This window comes from Engystomops pustulosus, chromosome 2, assembly GCF_040894005.1.
Source record: "Engystomops pustulosus chromosome 2, aEngPut4.maternal, whole genome shotgun sequence".
Lineage (NCBI taxonomy): Eukaryota > Metazoa > Chordata > Amphibia > Anura > Leptodactylidae > Engystomops > Engystomops pustulosus.
Genome location: NC_092412.1, coordinates 225,759,042 through 225,771,567, shown reverse-complemented (window position 1 = coordinate 225,771,567; position 12,526 = coordinate 225,759,042). Strand labels below are relative to the sequence as shown.

Genomic DNA, 12,526 nt, shown 5'->3' with positions numbered 1-12,526 from the left:
TTTTTTTAAGGTTTGATCGTGTGCAGTCCGTGGATACACGCCCAGATGTCGACTCTTGTGATATATCAAATTATGATACAAGGACGAACTGCTGCGCCGGCGCACTAACAGTTAATACAATGCCGGAGCTTCAGACCGGCCGGCAGATGAGAAATCCTTGGATCATATTGTGATTTAATGCAATAACTTCCCTCCTCTGCACTGCGCAGTCCGGGGGGCGGGGGCGTTCATATGGACCTGTACGGGGGGCCAGGCCGACATACGGGCCTGTATCCACAGACTGCACATGATTGTGTGCAAAAGGGCTACATTTGGCAGATAACAAATTCTCATGTGACTCTGTAAATGCAAAAAATAACAAATTATGGCAGCCGGAATACAGAAATTGGAAAACAAAGAAGAACCACACGTTTAATATTAATAATGCTAAAAAAATCCAAGGCAATATATAAATGACTGTAAGAACACTCATTTAGCATCCATCAGGACGAGAGCGGCTCAAGGCCTGGTTCTGTGTATATGTATCTCCCGGCACACCCTCCAATTGTACAACCCGTCCTTGCCATGAATAAAGCCTAAGGGGTTCCGTTTTTTACTGTAGCTGAGAATTTGACATTACCTTTGCTCTTTCCTTTGTGCTGGTCTGATAAATGTTCTGTGCGGGTTCTAGTAATTAATTCTACATTGGAAGCCCCATATACCTGAGAAGAGAATTACAGCGGTATAATACATCTGTTCATGCATATGTATGTATATTAGGATATGGCATCACTTTAGAATCAGTAAAGGGGGGGAGAGGGGGCAATTTCTGTGCTCCCCAACAATTTCTTACTGGTTTATCCCGCATGGTGGTGCTGCAGTTCTGGGCATGGCCAACAGTGGCGCTGTGCTTGAAAAACTGAAAGGGTTACAGTGCTAAACTTGTCCCTTAAATTCTTCAAATTTTTGCTTTCCAGACTACACTTCAGGGACAGTTGTTGTGGTGACATAAATGTAAGAAGGGATCAGTAGACGGGTTCTTATGTGCCTCTGGGTATAATTTGGAGCTTCCACAGAACATCTGATATCATTCGGATACACTTTATCATCATATAAGTGTTTCCAGCTAATGTCCCCTCCACATCTCCCATCTATATACAGTATTATCTCGGGTCATACTTCTAACCTTTGACTCATAACCGTTGATGACCTCCGTTTTTTCACTTCTCCAGCCGAGGATTCCCGATTTGTTCCTAAAAAAAAAAAAGAGAAATTACAAAATGACAAATGCGCTTCTTTAAATCACAGTCCAAGAACATATCTATGAAATAACACAATATCAGAGAAAAACTGCTCTGCCACAGGGGATGTTATCAGAAAACTCCAGACTGGGTATCCTAATGAAGATTGTCTACATAAAAGTATCACTCTAGTATTGAAGTCATGCCAACCCCGTGCCGCCAGACTCCTCTGATAAGTCTAGGAAACTAAACGAAAATCAAGGCTTCAGCGCTTTAAACACAACACCAGTTTTTGGCAACTTCTCTTTCAACTGGGCTTCAAATTTATTCTAAATTTCTTAAACTGAGCAAGCTCTTCTACCTGAAGATGTCTGCCAGATGCTTAAGATAAAAACTCCACCCTTCTTTCAAAAATATATTAGGCAATTTGAAAAGTGGCAGGTTACCAATAAATTGACGTTATTTTTAGAACCAACGTCTCATGTTATGGCAGTCTTCCAAGAAGATCTTTTAGAGATGCAGGAGGTTTTGGAGACTATTGAGAATATGATCTGTATGTAAATGGTATTTGTAGTTGTGTGTCCACCTCCAACCATCATTTTATAGATAAATATGGAATTAAAATGAATAAACTCCTCAATAATGTGCCTGCATTGTATTGCAAGTCTTCCGAGAAGCCCTATATGGAATTGAGCACCAATGTGCATGTTCATCCTGTGTTCCATTCACTTCTTGTGAGCTGCAGGATTTGGCTGTCCCAGAAGAACCAAATAAGTGAAAAGAGCACAAATCAAGCATGTGCACCAGATCTACAAAACATATGGGACACTTTGGAGAGCTTATGAACAAATGGAGGGCCCTCTAGTAGGACCTGCAGTGATATATACTTATCTTCTGCTCTGTAGAAAGTCCCATCTGGCCATAAATATATATAAATATAAATGTACCTACCTTGTCGTGTAATATGTTTGTATTTTGTTTGTTAAATTTCTGGCTAGCTTTGTTCACACTTTGCTTTCCGTTGTTTTTGCTAATCTTCCGATTGATGATCTCTAGCCTACGAGGCACATTTGCTTACCCGGTCCCGCGGAGTTCACGAAAGTGCATTATCCGCTGATAATGCACTGCGCAAGTCCCAAAAACGTCAGAAAAACCAACAAAAGTGCGGCCATGTTTTATTGTGTTTTCATTTGCTTGGTCTTGTTTTGTGTCTAGGGAGGGATTTTGTGTCCTAGGGAGGGATTGTCTTTTAGTTGTCCCATGTCACTAGGACACACTGAAACAATAGGCAGTTGTCAGTCTGGAGGTCTCAGTATAGGGCTCACTGTCCTGTCTGTCTTCCGCAGTCCCAGTCCCCCAAAAATGTAAAAACCTTATGCACTTTGTGGATTTATAGGGGTTTTTGCTGCAAAACCCCATGGGTTTTTTTTGCTTAGTAAATACCAGGACTTAACTACTTATTACTATGACCCTTGGGACCTGAAGAGGACATGATCACAGGATGGTACCACTACATGTCTACAACTTAGAAGGTGGAGGCGGGATGGTGACTACTAGCTGCTGTGTACACAGACTGGATGTCAACTCTGGGGTTCTGCACTAATTTAGGGTTTGACCTATGGTTTGTAGTTTAAATAAGTTGTTTGCCCCCAATCTGTAGAGGGACTGTTTTTGAGGTCTATCTTTTTTTCTAGAGCTTCTAGATCTCAGTCTGCTGCGAAGTGTATATGTATTTATGGGATCTGTATTCATTATTGACTCTGGATTTCTTAAGGGAAAGGCTGAAGTTTAAGCTAAAATACGGCTTTACCGTCTTGACTGTTTTCTCATAGGAACCAAATTATGAAGTTGTGACAGTTTTGATAGATACTACATTGAGTAATACTATATATTATAATAAAGTTTAATCACTTAATTTTATTGAGACGGTAACTATATATACACTGTAGATCAGTATTTGATGGTGAAACACACACTTTAAGATGCAACATAGGATTATTGGAAGATGGTGCCCATGTTCTTCTCACTCACCTCTCAAAGGCAATGTTCTTGGTATCTAACTGAGTAGTGACCACAGGGGCTGTCAGGCGGCTCATTGCCTGTTCCTCAGTGGGCTGCACAGCAGCCAGCAGAACTTCATGGTCCTGGGAACCTAAAGTCAGAGTTTCAGAGAAGACAACTCTTCTGTCATGATCGATTTCCATGACCACGGCACTGGTGTCTGTGGATGTATAGTGAGTTCTGTATTTAGAAACGGCCCAAAACGTTGTAACATTATAATGGACAGGTAAGATTCTAAAGTTCCTCACCTTGTCCCCTAAAGATAAAACTACGATTCCCTCGTTGCCAAGTCATGTGATCAAACCCAAGTAGAGTTGTGTCCACTCGGAGGTTCTGTCCACTTTTCCAAACCTTATATGTATCACTGGGGCAGATCTTGGACACCAGGGGTACTATGGAAACAGAAGAAAGAGGAATGTTCCAAAATTTTTAAGAACGTTTAAGTTCCTTCATCTGCTAAGCAGATAAAGGAAAGCTTCATCTTTGTTGCCTATTCTCTGAGACTGTGTGTGTCCTTTGTAGGGACACTGAATCCAAATGAAGATGATTCCATTCTATTTTTGAACTTCAGTTAAGTTTTACAATGTCTCAATTTAACAGACATCATTGCTGACTGTATCCCGTCTATAGTGAACCACATGGAAGGGATCTAATGCAGAAATAACAACCACAACTGTGAGTGTGTGTGCACATAAATGGTGTCATCTACAAAGCAAGCTATCTGCATAGCTCCAAAACTTTATATAGTATCTATCACCTTGCAACCGTGTTCATTAATCAACGTTGATCTGACTTTACAAGTAGTAAATATAAAATCTATAAAACTATACGGTCATGTTTGGTGCCATTAGGCATATTTTGTGCCACCCGTGAACTCCCTCGTTCACAGGAAAAACATCTGCACAATAGCACAGGAGCGACAAGTATGCCAATGAAAAGGGGACTTTTATTATGAATATTCTGATATAATATAAAGTTATGACAGACCCTGGAATCTGTCTCATAACAATAAACTATAACCTCACATAAACAGTTCGTTTAACAAAACTCATAAAAATAAAATGTGTCTGTGCAAGAACATTGTGAGCCCTTATGAATTATTGACCTCCACTGAGGGGACTCCTCCACTACCCGACCTCTTATAAACCACTTTCACTGCTACAGTAGGTTGTGATTGTATTTATAACCATTGACTTTTCCCCCATTTTTAAATGTAAGAGCCATTAAATAAAATGTATTTTATTAATATTTTACAAAGAAACTGAAAAGTATGGAGTGAATATGTATTAAACCTCCTGTGCCCTGATACAGTTGTCTTCAGAAGTCTCCTACTTCGTAACTAGAGCACAACTGTATGTAAATTATTCCCATTATAATGACACCTGTTTTGGGTACTGAGGCATAGGTTCACCTTCTGGCAGGACAACGAATAGGACAATCAAAGCAGATCCAAGTGCTAAAATGGCCCAGTCACAGTTCAGACCTAAATCCAATTTCAAATCTGTGGCTTGACTTGAAAAATTGCTGTTCACAAACATTCTCCAAACCAAGTTAACTGAATAAATAAATATATATGTGTCTATATATACAGAAGTTTACATGCTTTACATAAAATGTAATGACATGAAATTCAGAATAAACCATTCCCTTTTTAGATCAATTAGGCTTACCAATAATACTTATATTTGAAAAATGCCAGAATAATGAGAGAGAGAATTTTTGAGACATTTTTGAGACATCAGCGAAGTCAAAAGTTTACATCCACTCTAAGATTACTATGTCTTTAAACAATTTGGGACAGCCCATTTAATGTTGTCATGTCTTTGGATGTATTTGAATATTCACCTGAAACACACTGCTTTTTGCATAACATCATGGGAAAGTCTAAATAAAATATTCAAGTCTGGTTCATCCTTGGGTGCAATTTACAGAAACCTGAAGGTGTCTCGTTCATCTGTACAAACAATAACAAACAAGTACAAAAAAGATGGGATTGTCCATACCACTGGTTCTGTGAGATGAAGGAGCTTTGGTCCAAAATATCAACCTAAGAAAGTTAAAGACCTTGTGAAGATGCTGCTAAAGTGTGTCATTATCCCCAGGAACACGAGTCCTGTATTGACATGGGCTGAAGGCCACTTTAATAATAATAATTCCTTTAATTATATAGCGTACACAGAAGTTGCCAGATCAGTCCCTGTCACAATGGGGCTCATAATCTAATCAACCTACCAGTATGTTTTGGAGTGTGGGAGTAAACTGGAGGACACAGCGGAAGCCCACGCAAACGCGAAGAGAACCCAGGACCCCAGCGCTGCAAGGCTGTAGTGCTAGCCACTGAGCCACCGTGTACTCTGTCAGGAAGAAGCCAGGGCAGCAGCATCATCTTGTGGGGGGAGTGGTGCACCAAACAGATGCATCATGAGGAAAGAACATTTTACAGCAATACTGAAACAAAGACATCAGCCAGGAAGATAAAGCTTGGTGAAAATGGGTCTTCCAAATGAACATTGACCTGAAGCTACTGCCAAACTGGTTACAAAGTGTCTTAAAGATAACAAAGTCAATGTTTTGGAGGGGCCATCACGAAGCAGGTGCAAGCAAGATGGCTACAAACATGGCTCATTTACACCGGTTCTGTCAGACGGAATGGGCCCATATTCATACCAACTACTCTGAGAAGCTTGTGGAAGGTATCCAAAACCAAGTCTTACAGTTTGAGGACAATGGTACCAAATAATAATGGAATCTATGTAAATTTTGACTTAGCAGAAAGTAAGAAAAATCTCTTAAAAATTCTCTCTCTCTAATTATTATTATCAAATCAAAAGACGAGGGGGCACAGTCTCCATCGGAAGAAATCAAGGTTTAATCACCTGGAGGTGACAGGGCTTCTTTACTATGAGAACTGTCAATCTGTGGAATAGCCTGCCTCAGGCACTGGTCACAGCAGGGACAGCAGAGAGCTTCAAGAAGGGTTTAGATGCCTTTTTACACCTAAATAACATTGATGGTTATGTTACATAGAATTGTTCCCCTAAATCCCTTCCCTTCTTTAATTGAACTTGATGGACAATTGTCTTTTTTTTAACCATATAAACTATGATACTATGATTATTCTGGCAAATAAATATTTTTGGTAATCCCTAATTAACGTAAAACGGGAAAGATTTATTTTGATTTCATGTCAGAGAAAAGCATCATATGTGTCTTTTTATATAGTGTATATAAACTTCTGGATTCAGCTATATCATTTTCTTTACACTTCACAAATACTAGATACTTTGTGTTGCTCTATAAAAATAAAATATTAATATAAACCATTTAAGTTTTTAACAGTTCAGAAATTAGGAAATTGTCAAGAGGTATGGATACTTTTGCTGTATAGAGCTCCTCACTATGAAATCCAACATACCTTCATTACAAGTCATGAATGCTCTGTTTCTTAAAGGGAACCTGTCATCAGCAACTAGCCTAGTAAACTACTAGTATATTGTCAAACAGCATAACACCTTGTAGTTTTTGTTTCTTTCTTAGTCCAGTATGATGGCATTATCCTGAAAATCAACTTTGAAGTGAGATGTAAATTGAATCTATAAAGTCAAGGAGGAGGAGAGTTTAATACTGAAGTCAAGGTGGGAAGCTTTGAACGCCTCCTCCTCTGTGATTGACATCATGCATCAGACTTTGCAAGATCTATTTAGTGATGTCGCTGGATGTAGGACCATCAATTACAGTGAAAAGTGCTTTCTGAGGAAGAGAGAGCTTTACTTCAATGTTAAAATCTCCGCCTCCTTGACTTCATACAACCCGTTTACTTCTCACTTCAAAGTTGATTTTCTGGATGATGCCACCACACTGGACCATGAAAGAAACACAATCTGGAAGGTGTTCAGCAGCTTGACAACATACTGGTAGTTGGTTTAATAGGTCAATTTCTGCTGACAGGTTCCCTTTAAGATATAAAGTTTTAAGATTTATGCACATGAGGCAGTGAACCGGCAGCATTCATTATATTGTGCAATTCCCTATTTAATACCATTACATTTCGCTACTCACCCCAACTTGTGAACTCCCATTTCATTTCTACATAAAAGTCCTGTGCCTATAAGGAAAAAAGGAAAGAGGTCATTGTCTACTCATATAGTCTGCCATGTCCTTTAAAACGCATTTGAGCTCAGTATTTGAGCTTATGCCAGGTGTCTGGTTAAATGTCATGAGTAAGGGCTGTTGATAGCCTGAAACGCGTGGACTTTTTACGTTTTTGAAAATTCTGATGTCTTGTTTGATGTTCTAATAAAGTTCAAATGCACCAGATACCCCGGGGCTGAAAAACACTTTTTTGAGAAGACGGCCACCAGACAAAGGTGTTAATATTCAGCTTAAAAGCGTTGTGTATAAAAGTAACGATTCTTTAGATCCGCACAGAAGATGGGTACCTGATAAGGGCTCAAATACTGACCCAAAATGGGTTGTGTTCAAAAATTAAAATTTTTGGCTCTGTCCATTACATATATCTGGGAGCAATCAGTTACCCGTTTACTACAGTTATATAGGAATCAATTACTGTCACCATAAATGGGGTTTTGTCATGTTTTAGATTTAATATAGTATATCCAAAAACTGTATGTAAATTTTTGTATTCTACTATTTATAAGGAATACTTTACAGTTGGGTAAAGATGGTATTTGGATATAAGATAACATTATATAATGTATTATATAATGTAACATTTATATGATCACAACTTTAAAACATGTATCGCTCCTTCTTTTCTCCTGAGTGTGTACACTGGTCTATCGTAAGGAGTCTCTCACCCTCCTTCTAATCAACATTCAATAATTGCATGCTAGACCACAGTAAATTCTTTTGCAGAACAGCTTTATCGTTCAATAGCTTATATACAAGTACATTAGGCATAGGTACTTCACCCCTCTTCGGTTGTAGTATGCCGTAGTGGTATTGTACAGTCCACACTCAATCTTCTATGGCTCCACTGAGACAACAAGCGCCAGGACTCACCTGGCGCTTGTTGTCTCAGTGGAGCCATAGAAGATTGAGTGTGGACTGTACAATACCACTACGGCATACTACAACCGAAGAGGGGTGAAGTACCTATGCCTAATGTACTTGTATATAAGCTATTGAACGATAAAGCTGTTCTGCAAAAGAATTTACTGTGGTCTAGCATGCAATTATTGAACATTTATATGATCTTCATTGTGTTTTTCTTCCTCTATTATGTATTGTACGTATGATGCAATAAAGCTTTATGTATTTCTCTATAGGCATAGTTTCGTCTGTAATGTTTTTGTTATATATACATTTCCCTTTCCAGGGTCTATCCCCAGATACAGATGTTAAACAAGAATAAGGGATGCATCATCTCGTTATAAAACCTATATGATACATAATATTGATTTATACCCTTAATGGGTGCAATAGGACAAGTAAGACGCAACTATTAAAGTCGGTCGCTGGTTTGCATTAGGCAAATATTTTCAGTATTAGTCAGTATATTAATTATTTATTAGAGAAATGCTGAATTATTCATTGAAACTACATCTGTCATAGGACATGTAACATCCTCTGTTGTCATCTGTAAGTAGACATTAAAGTATTTATATTGCTTTAGTTGTCGGGGGTTCGAACTGACAAATATTTGCTGCAAGGAAAAAAGATTGACAGATAGAATGATAGACGGATAGATAAATATCCTGTATATAGACAGATTGAGGGATACAATAGTTAGATACTGTACCATACCTCTCAACTAGCAGAGAAAGAGGCACGTGCAATTTTTTTGCCCTAAGCCACACCTTTTGCTTCAACCATAACTGCACCCCCACACAGTATAATTTCCCTGTGCCCTGAGGTAACCTATTATATTGTGCCTCAGCCTCCTCATATTAAAGCCCCATCTTATTATGCCCACCCAGCAGCTCCCCCTCTTATTCCCGCCAGCAGTCCCCCTCTTATTCCCCCAGCAGCCCCCCCCCCCTTATTCCTTTCCAGGAGCTCGCCCTTCTTATTCCCCCCAGCAGCCCCCCCTCTTATTCCCCCCAAGCAGTTCCCCCTGTTATTTCGAGCATTAGGCCAAGCTCAAGCCTGCCACTCAACTACAAGGGGAATCCAGCAGCCCCAAGCCCAAAAAGGTCAGGCCCCAGTGGGGAATGTTGCAGTTGGATAGACATACTGGGGCAGATTTACTTACCTGGCCCATTCGCGATCCAGCGAAAAAAAGAGAAATAAGAATAAAGAACGTGTGTGCCATGTTTTCCAATTATATAATGCATGGTGACAGTGCAGTGAGGCTGCCATGTCTCATCGCACTGCGACTGAGCCGGGCGCCCCAAATTATAGAGCAGGTCCTATTCCTGCACCCAGGGAAGATTTAGTTCCTTTCCAGGAACCTTTGTCAAAAAAAAAGATAGAAATATATTGTAGATGTATAGATAATGACAGATAGATATTATTACATAAGTAGATAATTAAATAGACGGCCTGACAATCATCATTTTACTGTGAGGTGATTAAAGTGCCAACTTAACGTAATAGAATAAGATATGATATATTTCTAGCCATCGACTACTGATCTATAAATAGGTTAAAAAACAATGATAATAAGACCTAATAGTCTTCCCTTTTTCCTGCACTTGTATCCTCGGGAGAAATGTAACCCATTTAGTGCCTTAGGTAAACAGGCCCTCCAGCACTAGAGGGATTTACTGACACGAAAAAGCACATTAACACTTAGACACCAGCGAGTCTCCAGGGACCAAATCAGGCTCCTAGAGAGGAGCGAGAAAGCAGGTGAGATATGGAATATTTTTCCTGGAGTGATGGCTATAAGGACAAAAAAATCAAGTTGTAAAATCTAGTAATTTGTGTAAAACCTATTGGTTACACACTGTACGAGGTGACAATGTCAGACAGCTCCCACATCTGGATCACTAAGACTTACTATAAGCCACAGTGAAAGATGCATGCATTACTTTTTATTGAATTCAAAGGGAATTCATAATATAATCTACATAGAATGGGTCTAATCTGAGGACATTGCATATCAAGCTACACATTTCCAGTAGCAAAATCTGCAACAAATTCCATGTGGGAGATTCCACTATGGTATGTAAGCAGCTCCATGTTTAAGTAGGCCCCTTGGTGACAGAGCCTCAGTAGGCCCCTCTGCAGTGAACTCACATAGCGGCATTACAAATGCAGAAACTAAACCCTAAAATATTACCTAGTTTATTATACCAAACAGCCGCCTCATGGTTATTTTATATAAAAGCCCCCATCCCTTATGGATTAATTAGAAAAATCGATTGTAAATGAGGTTGCAGGTGAAAAGCTAAGATTTTAAGTGAGTCCTGGAGATAGGTGTTTGGCAATTTCCAACAGTCCCATATGCCATATCTTGGGGCACACATTGCTTGGAATATAATTTAAGGCATAGTACACAATTATATCACATCCAATAGAAGGCAATAGGAATTAGTAAAATGTTCCGTTTTAGGATGTAACTGGAAAGTTGTATAACTTATCAATAAAGGTACTGTATGTACTTGAGTATAAGCCGGCCTGAATATAAGCCGAGGCCCCTAATTTTACCACCAAAAACTGGGAAAACCTATTGACTTGAGTATAAGCCAAGGGTGGGACTCGAGTATAAGTCGAGGGTGTGAAATGCATTGGTCACAACCCCCCCCCAGTATATAGCCAGCAAGCCCCCAGTAGTATATAGCTAGTTAGCTCACAGTAGTATATAGCCAGCCAGCCCCCATGTAGTATACAGCCAGCAAGCTCCCCTGTAGTATAGAGCCAGCTCCCTATAGTATACAGCCTGCCAGCCCCCAGTAGTATGATGCGGCCACTGATGACGTCATAGAATGCGCCATCCGGCAGATAACATGGCCGCTTCTATGCCGGCTGTTACAGAAGACCGATGAAAGAAGAGGAGCCGCGGGGAAGACAGAGGGTGAGTATACAAGTTTATTGTTTTTATTGACTCATGTATAAGCCAAGGTGTGGTTTTTCAGCGCATTTTTTGTGCTGAAAAACTCAGCTTATACACGAGTATATACGGTAGTTACATTCATTTCTAGTGTCAAGAGGGAGCCTACTGGCACAACTTCAGTTTTTGCCCAGGTTGAAAAATATTTGCTATAGAACTGTACTGTGATTGTTCAAAAGATATGTGGTACAGGCGGTCCCCTACTTAAGAACACTCGACTTACAGACGACCCCTAGTTACAAACGGACCACTGGATATTGGTAATTTATTGTACTTTAGTCCTAGGCTACAATAATCAGCTGTAACAGTTATCACTGGTATCTGTAATGAAGGTTTATTGTTAATCCTGGTTCTAATGACAACCCAACATTTTTAAAATCCAATTGTCATAGAGACCAAAAAAGTTCTGGCTGGGATTACAATGATAAAATATACAGTTCCGACTTACATACAAATTCAACTTAAGAACAAACCTACAGACCCTATCTTGTATGTAACCCGGGGACTGCCTGTACTTGTCCCAGCTGCTACAGATCTTGATCCAGTTTTCCAGTTCTGCAAACATCTGGAAATCGGACCTTCCTTGATCTGATACTATGGCTAAGTCATCAATAATAACGTCTTGAATGTCATACACCAATCCAATATACCTTGCGTAACTTCTCCAGTAGGACGGGTATTCCTGCCAGCCGTTTAATGGTCCTTTGGTAGTCACGATGCCGTAAAACTAGCCGAACCAGCTCTAGGTCACGTGTGCTGACAGCCTCCTGAAGCACTAGAAGAAAGGAAATAAGAGACTTCATCACAAGTAACCGTACTAACGCAATCAGATGAAGAAAACGTAATTAGCAAGAGTGTCTTCAAATCAAGGTTCATCCTTGTTTCTGGTCAGATTATGTAAAATATTGGCAAATCAATGACTATTTTATCCAATAATTGAAAGTCTTTGTCTTCTGCTTAAAGAAAGTTTAATGACATAACAAACATCTGGATTATAATTCATTAGTTATGTTTTCCATTGTCCCTTGGCGGTTTTTGCTTATTTCAACTAATATTAACAGGAAAATGATAAAAACAATCATAACGAGTAATCACAGGACCCCACTCTATAACGTGGCAGGGGGTCCCACTTGCAGTATTGTGACTTGCGGAGTGTGATTGTGATGTGAGTCACCTTAGGTTTTTTTGTCAAACCCAGTAAGAGTTGGATTTCCTTCTACTGGTGGTA

The 12,526-nt window shown here is 39.6% G+C and overlaps 1 protein-coding gene across 4 annotated transcripts in view; it reads right to left on the bottom strand.

The window, feature by feature from the left end:
• Positions 1-12,526, bottom strand: part of ANKRD13B (ankyrin repeat domain 13B) — a 136,991-nt gene that overhangs the window by 15,703 nt on the left and 108,762 nt on the right. For all 4 annotated transcript variants that reach the window (XM_072138335.1, XM_072138334.1, XM_072138337.1 and 1 more), the window contains exons 3-8: positions 11,949-12,073; positions 7,341-7,386; positions 3,530-3,673; positions 3,252-3,441; positions 1,166-1,232; positions 620-701 (exon numbers count right to left, since the gene is read on the bottom strand). In XM_072138335.1, the coding sequence (XP_071994436.1) occupies positions 620-701; positions 1,166-1,232; positions 3,252-3,441; positions 3,530-3,673; positions 7,341-7,386; positions 11,949-12,073 (654 nt within the window). The remainder of the gene's footprint in view (positions 1-619; positions 702-1,165; positions 1,233-3,251; positions 3,442-3,529; positions 3,674-7,340; positions 7,387-11,948; positions 12,074-12,526) is intronic.